Genomic DNA, 22848 nt, shown 5'->3' on the forward strand with positions numbered 1-22848 from the left:
GGTGACTGCGCCTGACGCTACACTCTCCAGGAACCTCCTTGAGTCCCGACTCCCCCACCTACCTACCTACCTCTTTGCCACTGAAATTTAAAATCTTTGGGCATCTCACACGAAGCCAGCCTCCCACTGTCAGCCTGCCCTGAAAGTGTTCTTTCTGCATGTCCTGCCTATGCAGGAAGGGGAAGTGCTGCAGAAGGAACACTTCTGGGCCAGGCCAACAATGGGAGGTTGGCTTTGCGTCGGCTGCCTAAAGATTTAAAATTTCAGTGGCAAGGAAGTTTTAGGCGGGGGAGTCAGGAACTGGGGACTGTCATGCGGTAGGATCCAGCTGAGAGGGGAGGGCTTTGATTGGGGATGAGGGAAGGACATGCTGTGGGGGAAGTGGGGTTGGGAAAGCAAGCAGAACAGATGCTGCATGGGTTGGGAGGGGGTTCGAAAGGACATAGGCTGCACAGGCTGGGGGTTATGAAGGAAGGGAAATAGATGCTGCCGGTGGGTGAGGGAAGAGAGAAAATTCTTGGATGTAGGTGTGGAGTAGAAGAGAAAGAGAGATGGTATACATGGGGAAGAGTGAGAATTGTTGGACATGATAGTGGTGGAGAGGAGGGGGGGAGAAATGTTACACTTGGAGGGAGGAGAGATGAGTCATAGAAGGGAGAGATCTCAGATTCCAGAGAAGGGTGATGGAAGGAGGAGAGAGAGAGATGTTAGATCTCAGGAAGGGGGAGGGAACCCAGACGGTCCTTGAAAGAGAGGACATGTCTGGGTTTTCCTGGATGTCTGGTAACCCTATATTGGGGGAATCTACACTGTATGTTGATCTCTGAATCTTTTCTGAGGGTGTCTACATTTTGGGACCTGATGTTTGAGCCCTGTGGGTCCCTATCCAGATATCTGCACACTATGATCTGCTCTTTGATCCCTTAGAGTCCCTGTTAGGTTGCCACAGAGTAGGTGACAGAATGCAAGAAACACTGATCGTTCCCTGACCCTGCTGGGTTCTCTTGGGGAGTGGGAAGCCTGTATTCTGTAATATTGTATCTGATCTCTGAGGTTCCTATTGGGGTGTCTCACTCTAGGTCCCCCAGAGGAGGTTATTGGCATGTTTGCACTCTGATCTGTTGTCTATCCCTACTGGGTTCTTTCAGGGTATCTGCACTCTAATCTGCTGTCTGAGCATATGGATCCCTATCGGAGATGTCTGCATTCGGTGATCTGCCCTTTCTGTCCCTGCTGGGCTCCGTCAGGGTGTGTGCACTGGGTGACCTGCTGTCTGAGCCCTGTAAGTGCCTATCAGATTGCCTGCTCTGTGAGAGGCATTTCTCAGCTGCTTGACATCAGTACTTGGGTGAGTTTATGCAGGACAAGGCTTTCGCATTTGAGTTTTTCTGCCTCACCCCACCCTCTTTGTCAAAGGGAATATTGAGGTAAGGAAAGGAGTGTCCAGACCTCTGACCAGGGACCAAATAGGCAGAAGCCCTGGTGCAAGGGGCTGATGTGACACCACTCCCTCCCCTACCACTCATATCGGCAGGGACATAAGGCACATGCCTGCTTCAATTTCCTGTGCTGCTTGTGTAGGAATAAGGAGCAGAATAGCTGGTAAAAGTTCAGGGCACTCCCACACATTTAGTTAATGTTTTCTTCACTGAAATACGCTGCTGGGTCTTTTCAGGGAATCTTCATTACAGAAGGTGATTAATGTGACAGACGGACTGCAGCCAGCTCTGAGCCAGGCCTGCTTTCTTAGATTGCTCTTTTCTAAGATTTTGCCTTGATAAAAACAGATGCCCCAACCCAAGCTTTTTTTATTTTTTTTTCCACTTGAGCGTTCTGGGATAACATGTTCCCCCCCTCTCCCCTAGGCATGGAAGTTTTCATGTGTTATGGAAAAGAACATCGATCTCTTCGCGTGTCCATGACAGAGGGACTGTACAGCTGTTGCCTGCGTGAGGCCACTTAGTTGGCAGCTGGCCCAGCTTTCTAAGAAATCTTGAATTCGTGGAATTGTTTTGTCCACCTCTGCTGTGAGCATGAGGCCCCCTGCTCGTGAGGGGAGGCTGAGCGCTTCTGCAGGCGCGGTGTGGGAGGCTTCTCACCGAATGGTTAATTGGAACAAAAGTGACAGGAATAGGGAACTGGAATGGAGGCCTCAAAGGGAGAACAAGGACTTGCAGCTTTCAGCACTTCCTCTGTTCTCTACCACCCGGGTTCAGCCATGTCAGTTGAAAAGGTTGATATGCTCCTGGTCTTGCTGGTGAATCATCCAAACCGCCGTGGTCAGACTTTTATATTTGGCCTTAAGAAGTTTGAACATGTTACCCCCTACTACTGAGCATTGCATTGCTTACCAATTGAGGCACACATTATTTTCAAGTTGGGCTGCTTTTATTATAAAGTTTTTGTTGGTCAGACACCATCCTATCTAATTGCAACATTTCTCAGTTCTAACTAAAAGCGTTCTCTACGTCTTTCCACCTGTCCGGGGGGGTGGGGGGGGTGTTGCAAATTTAAAAGCAGCAAAATGGCAAAAGACTTTAAGAACTTTCTGAGCAACTAACACTTCAATATCTTCGACTATTTTACTCCATTCTGATAATGCTGCTTATCTAATTTCTTTTCTCAATTTTATTTCCTGATCTCAATGATTATTTAATTCTTTGTAAACTGCATAGAACTTTTTGGTTATGAAGTCTAGAAATACCATATATACTCATAATATAAGTTAATCCGAATATAAGTCGATACCCCTTTTATCCCCCCAATAAGGAGGAAAAATGGTTGACTTGAATATAAGACGGGGGCTTAATATTCAAGTGCCATGCTCTGCACCCAGCCCTCTTCCTTCTCTGCCCTACCAGGCTTTGTACCCAGCCCCCCTCACTCCCTGCCAGGCTTTGCATCCTGCCTTACCTTCCTACCCTGTACCCCCTCTGGTCTAGTGGTAGGACAGGAGGGATGCCTCCTGTCTCCCGTCCCGGCTGACTAACTTTTTTTAAACCCCCCACATGTTACCTTTTGCACCATTTTTAATCCCTGTTGGTCCAGCGGTGTACGGGGCTGAGCAGCAAGCATGAAAAGCTCAGCCCTGTCAGGTGTACCGTTGGCTTCGAAATGGGAACCAGCTACGGAGAGGCTCAGCACGAGACAGGGCGGGAAAGATCGCTTCTGCCCTGTAAACCACTGGACCACCAGGGATTAAAAATGGTGCAAAAGGTAAGCAGGGGTGGAGGGGGGGGTTTAAAAAAAAAAAAAAAAAAAGTTAATCTGCTGGGATGGGAGACAAGCATCCCTCCTGTCCTGGCCTGTCGTATCTCCTGGGAGGGGGTTGGGTTGTTGACCCGAATATAGGACAATACCCCCATTTTGGACCATTTTTTGGCCCAAAAATCTCATCCTATATTCGAGTATATACGGTAGATTGTTAAGAATATGTAGTTCTGGTTTTCTTACAGAGAAGATATGATTTGAAGTCTACAAAATCCTGAGTGGAGTAGAAGTGGATCGTCTTTTTTTCCCCCCCCCCCCTACTCCGTCAAAAATTACAAAGACTAGGGGACACTCGATGAAGTTACAGGGAAATCATTTCAAAACCAATAGGAAGAAATTTTTTTCACTTAGAGAATAGTTAAGCTCTGGAACGCATTGTCAGAGGATATGGTAAGAGCAGATAGCGTAGCTGGTTTTAAGAAAGGTTTAGACAAGTTCCTGGAGGAAAAGTCCATAGTCTGTTATTCAGAAAGACATGGGGGAAGCCACTGCTTGCCCTGGATCGGTAGCATGGAATGTTGCTACTCCTTGGGTTTTGGCCAGGTAATGATGACCTGCATTGGCCACTGTGAGAACAGGCTACTGGGCTTGATGGATCTTTGGAATGACCCAGTAAGCTATTCTATGTTCTTATGTTATGTTCTTACAGTAGTAAAATCGATGAAAAAAGTCAGAGGTCCTTGGTGAAATAAAACCAGGACTGGTTCAGCCTATTCAGTTGAAGTCTCAACCCTAGATTCAGTAGAAGACCTCCAAACTAACCTGATTTGTTGTCTTGCTGATCTAGTCCTTGTTTAACTCCATTACATGCAGGGATATACAATATAGTGTTAAGAGAAGTGGTCCTAGGAGTGACGTAAACCTAGGACTGGATCAGCAGAAGTGAGATCAGGTAGGAATCTTAATAATAGACCAGGGTTTTTTAACTTGGCCTTTAGGGCAGGGGTCTCAAAGTCCCTCCTTGAGGGCTGCAATCCAGTCGGGTTTTCAGATTTCCCCAATGAATATGCATGAGATCTATGTGCATGCACTGCTTTCAATGCATATTCATTGGGGAAATCCTGAAAACCCAACTGAATTGCAGCCCTCAAGGAGGGACTTTGAGATACCTGCTTTAGGGCATTCTCAGGCAGTTTTTTTGGATATGTATGAGAAAAATTTGCATGCACATTCACTATGGGTATCCTGAAAACCTGACCGGCTGGATGTGTTCCAAGGACTGGGTCGAGTCTGAGCCTCTGCTAGAGACGCAGAAAGACAAATATTTGAATTCCAGAGATCAGAAATGCTGTCTTAAAAACAGGAGTCGGATTCTGTCCTTTGTAATACTGAGCTATGAAAGAGCTGTCAAGTCGCCCGGTGCCAGAAGGGGAACTTTTTGGCCAATTCTGATGTTGAATGTTTGGTATTTGTAGCCACTGAAAATCAATGCTATAGGTCTCATAATGCATTAGAATAGGGTTGTCAGAAACAATATTCTAGCCAGACCACCAATTTGGAATAGGCACAAAATTGTATTTCCTCCCCTGCTGTCTTTCTCCCTGTCCCTCTAACATCCCCCAACTCAAACTATAACTACTTAGCTAGTGGGGATCCCTGTGCCCTGCCAGCTCTCTCAGCAGTGAAATAGCTGCACAAGACCATTTTCACAGCTGGGAGTACTGGAGGGGCAAATGTGAATCACTCCTGCCCCAATGATCCACTAGACCAGTGATTCCCAACCCTGTCCTGGAGGAACACCAGGCCAATCGGGTTTTCAGGCTAGCCCTAATGAATATGCATGAGAGAGATTTGCATATGATGGAAGTGATAGGCATGCAAATTTGCTTCATGCATATTCATTAGGGCTAGCCTGAAAACCCAATTGGCCTGGTGTTCCTCCAGGACAGGGTTGGGAACCACTGCACTAGACCACCACAGAAATACAGTAGGCCCTGGGGGTAGGGCCTTCCAGTGGGTCGGGGGGGGGGGGGGGGGGGGGGGAAGAGAGCTTTGCTGATTTGGTGGGAGGGAGGGGGGTGGATCGCTGACGGCAGGGGAACTCTGTGAGTTTGTGGAGAGGGTGCTATTGACAGTGGGTAGAAGAGGAACACCACTGGGAGGGAGAGTATAGAAATATGGACATCAGGGGGGCGGTGGGAGGGAGGACTCGAATATAAACTGAGGCCCTCATTTTTGGGCCTCTTCTTTTGGCCCAAAAATCTTGGTTTATGGTATATACTCTAATATAAACCAAGATTTTGGGGACAACATGTGAGGCAGGCAACTGATTCCTCCTGGCAGAGGTTGTCCTTGCTGTTTGTCAGCCACTGGAAGGAGGGGGGACTGAGGAGTCGGCAGCGCATAGTGATTGTCATCAAGGCCTACTTTTGGTCCTGGTCTCGCTAAACCGGCTGGCAATGAAGACGGAAGCTGCGGGGCTTTCCCTCTTGCCTACTTTGCTGTAGGCTCTACCGGTCTCTATCCTGCCCCCCTCTGAAGCTACTTCACACGCAATAAATTCCTTAGGTGAATCATTACCAGTCAAGGAGTCATCTCTTCCCCCAATCCCACAATCTGGTATCGCTCTCCTTCCCCTCCCCCCATCAGTGATCCATTATATCCCCCTCTCTTGCTGGACTGGTTCGGGGCACTGACAAAAAAGGTGGCAAAAGTCCAGTCCAGCATCTATCCCTTAAATTTTGAAGGTGAACTGGACTGAGATACCCTTTATCACTTGTACCATGGGCCAGAGCCTCACCTGGTCAATAGGTTGAGCTGGTCCCTCTGTTGGCTAAGATAGTGTTTAGGGGTGCTGTTACATCATTATTGTGCATCTTGGAGAATAGGCATGTTTCTGCTGTCTCAGAGAGAGAGTTAAGAGGTGCCATTATATCATTCCTATTCTCTGAAATGCATAGCAAAGACATAATGGCACCTCTTAACTCTCTCTGAGACAGCAGAAACATTCCTATTCTCTGAAACACACAGCAAAGTCTCTGCAGTCTGAGAGTGTTAAGGGGTGCTGTTATATCATTATTGTGCATTTCAGAAAATAAGAATGTTTCTGCTGTCTCAGAGAGAGAGAGAGAGAGAGAGAGTGTGTTAAGAGGTGCCATTATGTCTTTGCTATGTGTTTCAGAGAATAGGAATGTCTCTGCTATCTCAGAGAGTGTTCAGAAATACTGGAAAATCTCTCCTGTGCATGTCGGAGAGCAGAAATATTCCTGCTGGTACCCTCTTGGCGAATAGGAATGTTTTTGCTGTCTCAAAGAGCGCTGAGAGATTCTGATGTCTCGGAGCAGGAATGTCCCTGGATTAGGCTTCTGCCCTTTGTGCAGACCTGGAGACCTTCCAGTACCAGGCAATTGCCCAGAACTCTGTGGGGCTTCCATGGAACTTGTGCTCTCTGCTTATGCAAAGATTGTTTGTTAGTAATTAAAATGTTGCATATTCTCCATTAAAAATAACTTAAGATATAAGAGTTGTTAAAAGATTCTATCGTAGATCAAAGGGGATCTTATCCATTATCTTCCGACAAAACCTTGTCTGCTTAATTTTGCTTAGATTCCTTACCAACTTTTTAATGCAAAAATAGCAGTGGTAAAGACAAAAACAGTGAATTCAAGAAAGCATGGGACAGGCACGTGGGATCTCTTTGGGAGAGGAGCAGACAGGATGGGCCATTTGACCTTTATCTGCCATCATATTTCTATCATCACTTGCCTGTGGAGAGTGCCCAGTCTTGCAAATGGTTAAGATGCCAAACTCTGCAGATTATTATTGACAACTGATCTGTGTTGTGAAGGTGCCAGTCACACTGACCAATGAATCGGTATATCCTGCATCGTCAGAGGAGGGAAAATGACCACTTGCCTGTTAAAGCTTTTGAACAAGCTGTTTGATAACATTTTGTGCCTTGAAAAAATGTTTTTACGGCATCACCAAATAAGGTTTTCACAGAGTTTACAAGAAGCAAACTCCCCTGGAAAACTCTTCAGGAAGAACATCAAACAGAGAAAAAAAAAAAAAGCTGTGGAAACCAACAGCCTACCCATGCTCTGTTCTGCATAGGCCACCTGGGTGTGATTCCCATCTTCTGTCTTCGTTGGCAGGGTGCATGGGTAGCCTCAGCGTGATGCCCAACTAAGGTTTCAGAAATTTCCCTCAGCTGCTGGGATGATAGGGAAGTGCCTGATGCTGACAACAGTAGGGATCCCATCCTCCATCTAGTTTAATCATTTTTGATAGGTGGTTAGGGGCCCATGACTCTTATTTCCCAGGAGACCAGATCACCGTCGGTCCAGGTCAGGGCTAGAAATAGAGAATGACACGGTGACAAAATTCATCATCATTCCCATCCTCAGGGATAACCCCGTGGGAAACCATCTCCATGTCTTTCTTTAAGGAGAAAGAGAAGACTTGAGTATAAATAGTCACAATCACTGACCTTCAAGCCTTGCATTGAAGAATGAAGGACTGAGGTTATGATCATAATCAGAGAATGACATGGGGACAAATTTTTCCTTGTCCCTGCGGGAACTCATTTTCCCATCCCCCCCCCCCCCCCCGAGTTCTTTTCCTGTCCCTGTCCCATTCCTGCAGGCTCTGTCCGCATCTGTACAAGCTTCAAACATTTTTTAAAATCAAGTGTTCAAGGTTTGTGCAGTTAAGACAGAGCTTACAGGAATGGGACAGCGACAAAACTCAATGGGAAAAATTTGTCCCCATGTCATTTTCTACTTGAGGTAACACTAATGAATGACATGAGATGGTTTCCTGTAGTTATCCACAGGAATGGTGACTAACTTTGTCACTGTCATTCTCTATCTAGTAGCATGTTGACTAGTCCGTTTCTTTCAGTAGTATATAAACAAGATGACTAAGATATGCTGTGGAAGCAAGGAGCAGATGAGAAGACATAGGATGAAGTTAAGAGGTGATAGTTCTGGAGTAATTTAAGGAAATATAGTGGAACCTTGGCAAGGTGGAAATCTCCGAGAATCTCAGAGAGAGCGAGAACCAGAAGGCCTCAAGCATGTGCAGATGCTCAAGGCCCAAGTAAGAGGTAGGAACTTCTTTCATAGGCACCAGCACGTCCAGATTGGGTAAGACTGAATGCTATTCGGACGGGCAGTTCCAGTTCATGGGAGGGGGGGTGTCACGAGCGGGGGGGAGCGATGCTAGTTCGCGGGGGGGGGGGGGGGGGAGCAGCGCCGCTGGCCTCGGTGGGTGGGAACATATCAAGCAAGTTTCCCTTACTTCCTATGGGGAAACTCGCTTTGATATATGAGTAACTTGGTTTACGAGCATGCTTCTGGAACAAATTATGCTCGTAAACCAAGGTTCCACTATATTTCCTTAAATTACTCCAGAGCCTATCACCTCTTAACTTCATCCTATGCCCTCTCATTCCAGAGCTTCCTTTTAAATGAAAGACTTGACTCATGTGCATTTATATCACATAGGTATTTAAACATCTCTATCCTATCTCCCTTCTTCCTCCTTTCCTCCAAAGTATACAGATAGAGATCTTAAGTCTGTTCCCATACGCCTTTATGATGAAGACCACGCACCATTTTAGTAGCCTTCCTCTGGATCCATTTTATATCAGTTTGAAGATTTCCAGAATTGTACACAATATTCTAAATGAGGTCTCGCCAAGGTCTTATTCAGGAGCATCAATACCTCCTATTTCCTGTTCTCTCAGGGTTTCCGCAGCTGGCATTGTGCTTGTTGCAGGTTTCTGGGTCTCGCTGCGACTTTGTCAGGTAGAAACCGATGCTTCAGCCACCATGCTGTGGGTTTCTTCAGGGTATGCTCTGAAGTCTGCAGCGTGACTTTTGTAAATAGTGGGTTCACTGACTTGATTGGGAACAGGGCAGCCCACCAATTGCAACAAGTGCGATACCAGCTGTGAAAACTCTGAGAGAACAGAGTTGCACGGAATAGACATCAAACCTATCCCCGCCCATCCCTATAAACTTCAGATGTAGTTGTTACATTTAATTATGCTACTGAATTAAAGGCTCTGGTAGAGACCCATTTACAAATAAGCAAAGACACTTTATTAATTTGGAAATATTAATTGGGAAGAATACATACTTTGTAAACAGGTTTCTACCAGAGCCTCTAATATAAATATAAAATATAAATACTCAGCTGATGAGGACCCCAAGCTATGTCAGCTGAGGAGGACTTCCTCTGCAGGTGTCCGGGGGTCCCTTTTGCCAAGCCGGCACCTCAGTGGCTCATGGATGCTGCCAGCGACTGCTGCGCTTGGTGGAGGGGAGTTCTGGCTGTCTCTAGAGGAGGTCCTCTGCTGGCAGTGCTTGGGGATCCCCCACCAGCCACAGCAAGGGCCAGCAAGTACTTTAGCACTGGAGAAATAAAACCAGAAATGCATTTCCTTTTCTTTTGAACACAATACAAAGACATCTGCTCTATACATTTCCTGAAGCTAATGTATTTTAGTCAATAAATTGCGTTTTTTACCTTTGTCTGGAGACTTAATTTTCCATCAAGTTGGTCCCCGTTTTTTTTTCCCCTTTCCAGTCTTCTGCAAATTTTTTTGTTGTTGTCCACTGATTCCTCCTACCATGGTCCAGCATTTATCCCTTTCTCATATTTTTCCCCTGCCCTCCAGCCCCATGCCCAACATTTCTCCTGTCACCCCTCTCCAGCACCATGCCACATCTCTCCCTCCATTCCCTTCACTACTATGTCCAACATTCCTCCCTCTTGCATCCCTTTCAATCTGTCACACTGTTCCCTTTCCACCACAACTTTCTCTTCCTTAACTGTACCTTTCTCTTCCTTAACTGTACCTCACTTCCTCCCTATGACCAAAATTCTCTTCTTTCTTCTATTCACCATGTACACCATCTCTTTCCCTCTCTCTGACACGACCAATTTTCCCTTTCTGTTCCCTCCACCACCTCAGCATCTCTTTCCCTCTCTCTGTCCTCTCTCCCAAGTTTTTGCCTTCTGTGTCCAAAAATGCACTCCCTCCTTCCCTTCTGTGTCCCGCGTTTGCCTCCCATGTTGTAATGCGTGCCCGCTCGCTCCCTCCTTTTCTGCCCCCCTACCGCAAGATTGTACCTCTCCCGACATCTGAGCTGCACTTCTTCGCAGGGCAGAGGACCCTGAACGCTGCACATGGCTGACGTGAAGCCTTCCCTCTGACGTCATCTCTGACAGGGAAGGTTTCCAGGTCAGCTATGTGTGGTGTGCTGGGAGTGCTATACACTGCAGGAGGGCAGGAAAAGAAAATGAGCCACTTGGCTCAAGCTGCCTCCAACCTTGCGGGTTCCCCATCGTTTCTGTACTTTAAACCTACCAGAGATTTTTTCCATTCAATGGACTTTCACAACAAAATTCAAAATTGGTGGACTACCCTGTTCCCAATCAGGTCAGTGAACACACTATTTCCAAAGTCACACTGCAGACTTGAGGGCATACCCTGAAGAAAGCTACAGCATGGTGGCTGAAGCGTTGGTTTTTACATGACAAAGATGCCTTGAGACCCAGAAACCTGCAATAACCTCCTATTTCCTGCTGGCCATACCTCATCCTATGCACCCTAGCATCCTTCTGATGAAGAGGGCATGGTTAGGACAAAAATGAAAAGAAGAAAATCCCTATGAAGCAAAAAAGTCAACCAATCGGACCAGATGGGTATGGATATCAGTGTACACAATCTCCTGCAGATACTTTATAAGATGTCCGTCTCCTTGGCAATGCACATACCAACTGAGTACAATGTGTGCTACATCGGAATTGCAAGCTTCAAAAAGCAAAGCCACAAGGAATATTATTGTACGGGGCTGCTATTTGCATTGTCAAGGAGACGGACATCTTATAAAGTGTCTGGTTGGATTGGTTGACTCCTGACAAAGACGTCTCTATGCCAAAACACAGATCTGTGTCAAATCTGAATAATAAAATTGCTGAACTCTTGGCCCTCCCCTAATTTTTTTGTTTTGTGAAGAGCATGGTTTTCAGCAGCTGGTCACAAATAATTGAAGTTAGTCCAATTTAAAAGGTCTTATCTGCACCATGTCTGTTGATCCTTTAAGCTAAATCACTGACGCCAAAAATTAAAGGGCTGCCATCTTCTTTATTCACCTTTCATATTCCAGCTAGCCTCTGACTCTATTTAGCAAATCTTCATTTGTTAGTAGGTTTGTTGAAGTCTGGGAGTGATATGTTTTCATGTAAACATCCTCGGGCTCTTTCTTCACCCATACCAAGCATTCCTGGCCCGCACAGACCATTCCAGCTCGATGGCATCACTAGTCTCTCTAGGCCTGAGTGTTACCCCTGGCTTCCACTCTGTGGGCATGCTGACTCACCCTCTTCCAGCACAGAATCAAGTTCATGTTACCCTGTAGTGAGAAGTCTTGGTTTCTCAAACTATTAAAGGAGGATCTGGTTTTCAGGACATCCACAATGAGTATGCATGAGCTAGATAGCATGCAGTCAGGATTTGTTCTCTACGGTTGATATCATCACAAAAAGAACTGACAACACAACTTGCTGTACACCACCTTGGGTGAATCTTTTCACAAAGGCAGTTTGTATTTATGCTATCACACGATGAATTGGCATTGCAGACTAAATTCGTAAGTTGATATTTAAGGTTTAATAGTTATCCTATTATATATAGTCTTACTTGATCCGAAAATGGCTGTTCTGTCATCTAGCAACATTAGTCAATGAATTGGAGAAAGTTAGTTTCTCAGTTTCCTTAACACAGGCGATGACGGCAGATAAACCTGAATGGTCCATCTAGTCTACCCAACCTGATTCAATCTAAAAATTTGTTGTTGTTTTTTTTCTTCTTCTTCTTAGCTATTTCTGGGCAAGAATCCAAAGCTCTGCCTGGTACTGTTCTTAGGTTCCAACTACTGAAGTCGCTGTTAAAGCTCATTCCAGTCCATCTATACCCTCCCAGCCATTGAAACCCTCCCTAGCCCATCCTCCACCAAACAGCCATATACAGACACAGACCGTGTAAGTCTGCCCAACTGGCCTTAGCTCTTCAATATTTACTATTTTCTGATTCTAGATCCTCTGTGTTCATCCCATGCTTTTTGAACTCCATCACTGTTTTCATCACCACCTCTCTCAGGAGTATATTCCAGGCATCCACCACCCTCTCCATTAAGGAGAATTACTAGCAGATGAGAACATGTAGACATGTTTATTTTTACTGCCACCCTTCTCAAGCACCAGCAGCTTTTATTTCAGATAGCTGTCTGAAGAAAGCACACACCCTCCTGTCTCCTCTCACTATGATGATTTTATACTTTGGCTCCTCCAGGCTTCCCTGTGAATGCCACTGTTTGGCTTAAGAAGCAAGGCCTCTTTGAGATGGGTACAAACTGAGAACAAAACGTAGTTCTCACTAAAAAGGCCAGTCTAAACTAAGTTTGAATCCAAACTGCTAAAAGTATAGATTGGGAGGGGCCTTAGGCGTCTGAGCTAATCAAGGCCTTGGCCCCCTCCCTGTTTATCACATGCAACGAAGAGGGAAGGCCCACTATTTAGGACTGGTGGGCCTTGAAGGAGGAGGGACCATGCTTCCCTCCTCCCAACGGACAAAGGTATTGGGGGGAGCATCTGTTAGCAGGAGGGAATGGGCATCCCTCTTGCCTTTTTTTTTTTTTGGGGGGGGGGGATAGTTCATGGGACCTCCATTGGCAGGAGGGAGTGGGCTTCCTTCTGTTTTCACTGCTGGAGAGGGGGTCGGTTCATGGTGCCGGTTAATCTGGGAGGGCAGTCATTGGGGGGGGGGGGCATTCTTTTCTTTTTTCTAATAAGGCAGATATTGTGCATGTATAACATGCAAAGCATCAGTGCCCATTAAAAAAGGAAAAAAAGGGGTTAAACAGGTAAGTGATTAGTCTTGACCAGTCACTCTTTTGGATCTCTAAAAGCAATCAACTTTTTAGTGAACATAAGAATTGCTGCTGCTGGGTCAGACCAGTGGTCCTTCGTGCCCAACAGTCTGCTCCCGCAGTGGCCCTTAGGTCAAAGAAAATCTTGAAAACCAAAATAGATATCTGAATTTAAGAGTTTTGAATTTTCCTGTTCCTAAAACTGCAAGAGAAATCTTTAAAGTTTTTGACTTCCACTTTAAAAGTTTTTAAAAAGTTTTTCAGAAGTTCTTTCCTATAATATTGTAGTTCGACCCCTCTTCCTTTTGTACAAGTTTGTGTGTTTGGTTAATTATTCCCCCCAATACGTTTAACTTGATTGTTTTTATTAGTTAATGTACACTGATTAGGCGGTATAATTTGTAAATAAACTTGAAACTTGAATGTACCTCTGCTTCAGAAAATTTACTACCTGAAAAAGACACTAAAGGAAATGAATGAAAATACACAACAAGAGTTATCGGTATTATTGGAATCAAACATGGAACCAATGGGTCGAGCAACGCAAATTGTGTCTTGTTTTTCATCAGGATATGGACTTGATATTAAGGTGAAGCAGGTCTCTTATCTTGGTGAAAAAAAATTTATATTTTTCCTGATGTTTCTAGATGGACCCAAGCAAGAATTTCTAACGTACCAGGATAAGGTTATTTGGGTGCCATTTTTCAGTTAAGATTGCCTTTCAAATATTTTCTTTTGTATCAAGTGTATCAAGAAAATAGGCATGTTTTCTATGAGCTCAGTCAGCTTCCTCTTTTTCTTGGATGAAAAGAGGATTTCATTTACACTATAGGAAGATCTAGTGTAATTCTAGTCTAATTTAATAAGTTGAAGTTGACTGCTCTATTTCTTTGAAAATGATCTTATCCTGGAAGAGTTTTCTTTCTCGTTTCCCGCCTAGATTTTGAGGACTATAAGCAAGAAACAAGTACAGTAACTTTATTCTCTAATTTCAAATACCAATTATTTTGGTTGTATATATTTTTTTTTTCTCTAAGCATTGTGCTTTTGTATTAAATTGAAAACTAAATAAAAACAAAACATCAAATTATATTTTTTGAATACAAAACACAAAATATACAAAATACAAAGCTAAAAACAAATCATGCAAACATTACACCATCAAATAGAGCAAATCATTAAGATCTACCCCAAGACCAAGTACCCAACCGAATTGGGGAAGGGAATTCTGGGTAAAAGTGTGTGACCAGGCCTGGGCCTGGCTACTTTGACCTGGTACCAATCTCTCTGGGTTGTGATGTTTCCTGCTTTATAGCCTGAATATTTCTTATCTCATTGTAGAGGAAGGTTACATTGTTGCAGCAGGGAATGTAGTTAAATCACATTGTGGAGGATGGTTATATTGTCATGGGAAGAGGGCAGAGTCACTGAGCTGAAAGGAATTGATCCTATAGGTACGTTTTCAGTCAGTTCGTATGGATGTTGGAAAGGGTGTTCCAGGCTCTTGTGCCTGTATTTCATTCCCTTGGATGAAGGGATAATCGGCTAGTGGGTGGTGGTTTATCCTGGTTGAGGTGAACAGATGGGTTATCTGCTCCAGTGAATTGGTGTTTAGTGCATGGTGCATATTACAGGAAAGCTTAAACAGATTCAGGCATTTATAGGAAGCATACGGTATCTAAATATAATATTAGAGTCGCATTTAATTTGAGATTTGCCCAGCCTTCTGCAGAGATGAATCTGATTAATGACTAACGTTACTGTCTGGCCTCTTCCGTTGTTGCAGGTGATGCTGGCGCTAACATCATAGAGGTATCAAAGCAAGCCCGCAAACGATTCCTGGGGCCCCTTCACCCATCATTCAACCTGGTAAAGATCATCCGCAACTGCCTCGCCAAGACATTGCCCGACGGTTCACATGAGCTGGCTACAGGGCGGCTGGGCATCTCGTTGACCCGTGTCTCAGATGGTGAAAATGTGCTGCTGTCCCAGTTCACCACCAAAGAGGAGCTCATTCAGGTGACGACTGATCGACAGGGGGTTCAGGGAAGGAGATAGGGATCTGCATCACTAATGAATCATCTGCATATTTACTTTTTGTTTTATGACATTTTTGATCTGACGTCCAGTCAAGATGACATTCACAACTACCCAGTGTCTTTTTCTCTGTTTTATATCCCACCTCAGCATACTGAGCCTAGTCACTGCAGCAGTCATCCTTGGGCCACATGCTCTGTATCTGTGGGTGCCTTGTGGGATGTGCAGTTATAGGCTATATACAGTACATGACTGAACACCCCCATGCCCTCCACAGCCCTAAGACTGCATAGACAACTAAAAAATTAACAGCATTGACATTACGTATCAAAATTTTTATTTTTGTTCTTGGGTAATAAGTGTTCTGTATTAATTGCCACAAAAGTATAGCAAATGGCTATCATTCCCCTCAAACGTTGCTTTTGTGACCAGGACACTAATATTTTGAAATGTACCTTTTTTGCATAACATTCCAAGCTGAGTAAACTTAGGGGCCCTTTTTGACATCTGGGCTCAAGCAGTGGAACTTGTTTGGATGAAAGTGTCCAAGTCGCAGATCAGAGGAAGTGTTGCCAAGCTTTTTCCAACTTCTACTCCTGGACTCTGCTTCTGCCATAGTGTGACCAGTATGTCTGAAGCAATTGGAATTGCCTCCAACCCAAAAGATTGGCATCTCTTCATTGACAGCTCATCCAGGAGCATCAGTCGTACTGCTCCATAATGGGAACAAGCACCTGTCTCTTCTTCTAGCTCACTCAGTGCACTTCAAAGAGGATTACAACAGCATCAAGACCTTGCTAGGTGCCTTGAAGTATGATGGATATGGCTGGGAGGTCATTGGAAGCTTCAAAATGGTGACATTCCTAAACAGTCTCCAAGGCGGTTTTACTAAGTTTCCCTGCTCTCTCTGCCTCTGGGACAGAAGGAACACAAATGCAAATGCAGACTACCAAAGGTGAGACTGGCCACAGTGGACCAAGTTCTCTATGGGGAGAAACAATGTCAAATGGGAACCATTGGTGGCCCCCCAGAAGATGCCACCATTGTACATCAAATTGGGTCTAATGATAAGAAGCCGGAAGCCTTAAAGTACCTTCAAGACATCTTCCCTAATCTGTCTGAGGCAAAGGTCAAAGTTAGCGTCTTTCTCAGATCACAGATAATGAAGATCTGGAGTGCAAGGAATTTCCGAAGAAGCTAGCTAGGAAGGAGAAAACGGCTTGGAACAGATTTTTGTTGCAGTAGTTTGGGGCTTCCTGTGCAATCATAAGGCTGAAAACTATGTGGAGATGGTTGAGAATCTGGTGAAGAATTACCGTAAAATGGGCTATAGGATGTCTGAGCTCAAAGTCCATGTCCTTGATGCTTATCTTGAGACATTCAAGGCGAACATGGGAGCATACTCCAGAGGAGTAAGGCGAGTGCTTCCACCAGGATATACTGGACATTGAATGCTGCTACCAAGGACAATATAATGAGAACTTGATAGTAGACTATCTGGGGGTTGATTCGTGAAAGTGACTTCCAATATAGAAACATAGAAATAGATGGCAGATAAGGGCCACGGCCCATCTAGTCTGCCCACCCCAATGACCCTCCCCTACCTTTCTCTGTGAATAGATCCCACATGTCTATCCCATTTGGCCTTAAAATCAGGCACGCTGCTGGCCTCAATAACCTGAAGTGGAAGACTTATTCCAGCGATCAACCACCCTTTCAGTGAAAAAGAATTTCCTGGTGTCCCCGTGCAGTTTCCCGACCCTGATTTTCCACGGATGCCTCCTTGTTGCCGCGGGACCCTTGAAAAAGAAGATATCTTCTTCCACCTCGATGCGGCCCGTGAGATACTTGAATGTCTCGATCATGTCACCCCTCTCTCTGCGTTCCTTGAGTGAGTACAGCTGCAATTTATCCAGCCGTTCCTCATACGGGAGATCCTTGAGTCCCGAGACCATCCGGGTGGCCATTCTCTGGACTGACTCCATTCTCAGCACATCCTTGCGGTAATGCGGCCTCCAGAATTGCACACAGTATTCCAGGTGGGGCCTCACCATGGATCTATACAATGACATGATGACTTCAGGCTTACGGCTGATGAAACTCCTGCATATGCAACCTATGATTTGCCTTGCCTTGGATGAAGCTTGCTCCACTTGATTGGCAGTCTTCATGTTCCCACTGACAATCACCCCTAAGTCTCGTTCTGCTTCAGTTCTTGTTAGGATCTCGCCATTAAGAGTGTAAGTCTTGCATGGATTTTGGCTGCCCAGGTGCATGACTTTTCATTTTTTGGCATTAAAGCTGAGTTGCCAGGACCTAGACCAGCGCTCCAGTATAATCGCAAATCTCAAACTACACGCTTTTTAAAATCTTCTGTAGTTATCTTTGCATAACTTCAGTATAAATGCACATTAATTTTGATTCGTATGTGGCTTTTGATGACTTTATAAGAATGAAAAGATGAAAATTCAGTTTTTGTTTTAAATAGGTAAATTGGAAAATTTGATTATCCTGGTCACAAAACCAAAGTCTTATGGAAACAGACCTTTTCTATACTTTTTTTTTTTTTTTAAGGCACAAGCAATTAATAAATTACAGGAACAAAAATCATAATATCGGCCAAACTGGATAACTCGAGTGGTTAAACTCTGGATATTCAATGCCACTTACTGGAAACAGCTCAGCATTGAATATCCTGGTTTAACGTCCGCAGCAGACAACAAAAGTGCTACCTGCCACTGGCTGAGTATCGTATTTTCAAAAATCCCTGTGTGCAATTACTTTGATGTTTTCAAGGATGATGGGTATATATTTGATTTGAGATATTGTCTTTAATTTATGATGTATTTAGGTTTTACAGTGGTTCAATCTGTTGTGTGTTAATTTGTGCCATATTACTGGTTTAGTTTAGATTAATTTATGCATAATTTATAAGTGTATTGTAGTTGATATCTGAAATTAAGTAACCAGATTGTTAAATTAAAAGTTTTTTCAACTGTCATTGCTAACCTGCATTCATACAGTATATCAGAAGTCTTAGTTCCAGCCATTTTGGGAAGACTGGTTTATGCTAATGCTTTGCTGACAGGGTCCCAAAAGAAACAGATGTATCAGTTATATGCACAGTCATATTTAGTAGGTTGTGTGATCAAGTGATACTTTGGAGTGTTTACACTCTTTACCAGTGCTGTTAAGATGTAAGTTTAAGGTCTTAACCCTGATTTCTAAATGCTTCTTTCTGGAAAGATGAATTTGATGTGTGCGTGTGTACTATGTGTTTGTAGTCTTGGGCAGTCCACTGAAGCTGCCAGATCCCTCAATTTACGTTTTGGACACAAGGAATCATGCCATTTTATTTAGTGCTCCATTATGGAATGCATTACTGAAAGAAATGTGGAAGATGAGGGATTCCCAAAAGATCCAAACTTTTCCCCTGGGCCCTAAAATGTCTAACACTGGCTCTGGGTGAGAAGATGACAGTCTCTTGGAAAAGGGAGCTCGAGCGCCCCCAGGATCTAGGAAGGGTTATTCCAACTACTCCTGCACCCTCACTCCATCTTGACTCTTGTTTTCTGTCTGTTGTAGGCCTGTGTGTGCAGTACCTTCATCCCAGTGTATTGTGGCCTGATTCCCCCATCCCTACAGGGAGTGGTAAGTGCTTGTTTCTTGCTGATGCATCAACTTTGCAACCTTTGATAGTTCTACTACTGTATATGGTGGCATAGTAATGGGGCAATTTGCACCACCGGTGCCTCTCCTCTCTGCCCTTGGTGTACCCCTTTAAAAGTACACTGGCATCAGCTCCCTTCTGACATCATTTCCTGGTTGCAGGACCAAGACATGTTAGAAGGGAGCTTGAGGCCAGTGTGGAATATGCTGTTCGCACTGGGGGGGGCGGGGGTGCTCAAGTGGTGGGTGCACGGGACCGTACCGGGTGCCAACCTCCCTTGCTACCGCACTGACTGTACATTCGGATGGTTTGGGCTAATTCAGGGGATCATCTCCATCTGCCTTGGTGTTTCTTTGTTGAATGATGCTTTGGTATCATTCATTAGTAGCTACTATCAGCTAACAAGTCCCTGATTACTGTATTTTTTGCTCCATAAGACGCACCCTAGATTTAGAGGAGGAAAACAAAAAAAAAACCCATTCTGAACCAAGTTCTCCCTGCCAGGCTCTGTCCCCTGTCCCCAACAGCAGTCAATGCCAGGGCATGGCATCCCTCGGCTGATATTTGCAATCCATGGTAATAATAATAATAACAGTTTATATACCGCAATACCGTTAAGTTCTATGCGGTTTACAGAAGATTAGTGGAGTACAAGTTGAGTTGATGTACAAGTTGAGTTAACTTAAGGGATGTGGGAACAATGGGGAGAAAGGGCAAGAGAGGGGAAGGAGGGAAATGGGTCAGCTGTCTAGGTATTTCAGGAATAGGTGAGTTTTGAGGCGTTTCCTGAATACCTCATAAGTGGCAATAGGAGTTGTTCTAGGTCTTTACCCCATAGAGCAGCCTGATGTGAGAGAAGATGCTCATGGTGTTTTTTTTAGTTTGCATCCTCTAACCTCTAATAATCTAATAATCAGTTACCTTTCCATGAGAGCCGGATTTGTCTTACCTGCTGGTATGCCGAAAACTGGAGCCCTTCCTGTCACACGTGTTGCAGTGGGGTGGCGTGGCAAGTACTCTAGATCAGTGCTTCTCAATGTGATCCTGGAGTAGCCCCTGGCCAGTCAGGTTTTCAGCATATCCACAATGAATATGCATAAACTTGATTTGCCTACGCTGCCTCTCTCTTATATGCAAATTTCTTTCATGCATATTCATTGTAGATGTCCTGAAAACCTGACTGGCAAGAGGATTCTCCTGAGTTGAGAAACACTGTTTTACATGAAGTCAAAGATCTTGCTCAGCATTCAAGAGCTGGTTCCAGTGCATCTGAATATTTTTTGTATGGCAATTATAGGAGGGATTGCTCCAGTCTGATAAGAACTGGAGGTGCAGAGTTTATATTGAGATTCTGACTAATCCTGTAGAGAAACCAGGCTTTACTCCCACACAGAATTTGTTGAACGATGGTATGAATTTTTACCTGGTAGCTGAAATAGCTTGGAGGGAGAGGGGGTGTTCTTTATGTATAAAAGGCCTTTTTCTCTTATATGAGGGGCCACTGAAAAGTTCTCAACTGGACCAACAAAGTTGGGGCAGTCTCCATCACAGGCTATACCATTAGTCCAGTGCTTTTCTACTTTTTTCAATCCATTGGAAAAATATGGAATGAAAAAAGTGGAAAATTGCTGGACTAAGTGTATAGCCTGTGATGGAGACTGCCCCAACTATGTGGCCTCTTGAATTAGAGAACAGGGCTATAATTCATACCATCTTTCAACTTAGTTATTTTATTTGATAAAATGCCATTATTTAAAAAAAAAGTCAATAGGAGCAGGGTGTGATATGGTGGGCTTGATACGTGGAAATATTGCTTTGACTTGCCCCACCCATACCTAGCTGCCCCCTGTTGCTACACTAAATATTTCTGTCACGAGATATCACTGCTTCTTTCCTGCTTTGACCTCCTTGACACATTTGACAGCAACGGCTTCCATCCCAGCCCTTGAGGGACTGATCCAGTTTTAAGTATGCATAAACTGGAGTTGCACAGACTCGGCTCCAGTCTTTGCAAATTTTATCTCTCAAGTGTCAACTGTGGCAGTCAGGCTCCCCAGACCAGTTAGGTGAGCTTCCATGACTTGATTAGGAAACCCTGCTTTAAAAACACTGTGTAAATAATTAGGGTTGTGATAATTTCCTCTCTTATGCAAGGTTGCAGGGAAGTGGTTGCATGCTGACTCAAAGCAGCTAAGGAAAGAACCTTCATCTAACTTGTTGATTTTAGCTTTAAATTTTGTCCTAATTATTTATTTATTTATTTATATTATTATATAACACATGTATAAGCTTAAGCTGAACTATTTATTTATTTATATTAAATAACACATTTGGAGAGGGCTATGCTTTTACAATTGTAGCACTTAAAGCCTAAGACAATGGTGGTGTTTCTGAGAGTCATTAGAAGAAGCAATGCTTATTACACATCAAGACATTTGAATGAGGACTGTTTATATCAGAGCACCTCTTATGGGCTGCCCATTCCCTTTCATTATAGAGGTGCTTCTGGCTCTAGATAATATCTGAATCATCTACTTCTCAGTTGTTCAGCTTTCTTTAAAATTTAATATCGCTTATAATACTTCTAAGCAATGCACATTTTATAAACAAGTTTAAGAACATAAACCAAACCAAATCAAATACTGACTAACCTAATACAGAAGGATCAAGGGTAGAACTACAATAATTATAGGAAAGAAACAAATATGGGAAAAAGAAATTGGTTACTAGGGGGAATGTCTGGAGTCTCCTATGGTTGATGCTTCTTTAAAAAGAAACATTTAATTTTGAAAAGCGTCGTTATATAGAAAAGACTTCAAGGTGCTTTTAAATCTATCAGTCACTTTTAATGCTATTATTAATGTTATTTCCACTGCAAAATATCAGTGCCATGAAAAAAAACCCAGCCCGGCAGACCTATCGGTGACACAGTTACCGACAGGTCTACAGCAGCCAGGTTTTTAGGATCGTAAAACCCGATAGACAATAGCCAAGCAATGAAAGTGATTCAGTTGGTTGGCTATTTTGCATGGGGTTTTACTAATTTGCATGGCTGGATCAGAAAATAGGCGATTGAGGGGGAAAACACAAAGTGGGCTGTTTTGTGAATCGGGTCGGTTAGCAGCGATCGTTGCTAAATCTCTGAAAACAGGTTGAGCGACGATCACTGACTTTAGTGAATCGGGGCCTATGTACTTACCTTGCTAAGCTCTTTTCCAGTAACGAGGTGAAACATTCTAGGCTCCCTGCCTTGTCCTTTCTGTGCCTGTTTAGTTTGTCGGTTTATGCTTCGCCATGCTGCTTCTTGGAGACCACTCAGCCCTTGAGGGCTGGAAAGAATTTGTATATATGTTCCTTTAGTTTAGTGCTGTGCTCCTTTGGAGCCGGTGTTGGTGGTTAATGGTACTGTTTCATTCCTTTCAGCAGAACACTTTGTTTAGCTGTTAGAGGGCGCTAAACTGATCAGTGAAGTACTACAAAGGCAGAGTGAAAAATTCGGAGTGGATTCCTTCTGCAGAGCATGCGAGTAGACAATGACACGGGGACAAATTTTTCCCCGTCCCTTCAGGAATTCATTTTCCTGTCCTTTCCCTGCCCCATTCCTGCAAGCTCTGTACTCGTCTGCACAAGCCTCAAACATTCTAAAATCATATGTGTGCGGGTTAGGCAGAACTTACAGGAATGGGACAGGGACAGCGACAAAACGCGTGGGGAAATTGAGTTCCTGCAGGGATGGGGACAAATTTGTCCCTGTGTCATTCTCTACATGCGAGTATTGTCTAGAATGTCTCACCTATCTACTGGAAAAGAGCTTACTAGGGTAAGTAAATACTATCTTTTTCTTCATAAATTGTGATTGGTCTTTATTGTCAACTGCACCAGTCCAGAGCTGTCCCTGCAGAAAAAGGTTATGGCAGGGCAGAGCAGAGGACAAAGGAACAGAGAGGAGGAGGTAGACCCTTCCCTATTGCAACACTCCCGTGACCTGCC

General features: G+C 44.1%; 1 protein-coding gene across 2 annotated transcripts in view; it reads left to right on the forward strand.

The window, feature by feature from the left end:
* PNPLA2 (patatin like phospholipase domain containing 2) overlaps window positions 1-22848 on the forward strand; it is a 53242-nt gene that overhangs the window by 15490 nt on the left and 14904 nt on the right. For both annotated transcript variants that reach the window (XM_033928188.1, XM_033928189.1), the window contains exons 2-3: window positions 14938-15170; window positions 18774-18839. In XM_033928188.1, the coding sequence (XP_033784079.1) occupies window positions 14938-15170; window positions 18774-18839 (299 nt within the window). The remainder of the gene's footprint in view (window positions 1-14937; window positions 15171-18773; window positions 18840-22848) is intronic.

Source organism: Geotrypetes seraphini, chromosome 19 (assembly GCF_902459505.1).
Source record: "Geotrypetes seraphini chromosome 19, aGeoSer1.1, whole genome shotgun sequence".
Classification (NCBI taxonomy): Eukaryota; Metazoa; Chordata; class Amphibia; order Gymnophiona; family Dermophiidae; genus Geotrypetes; species Geotrypetes seraphini.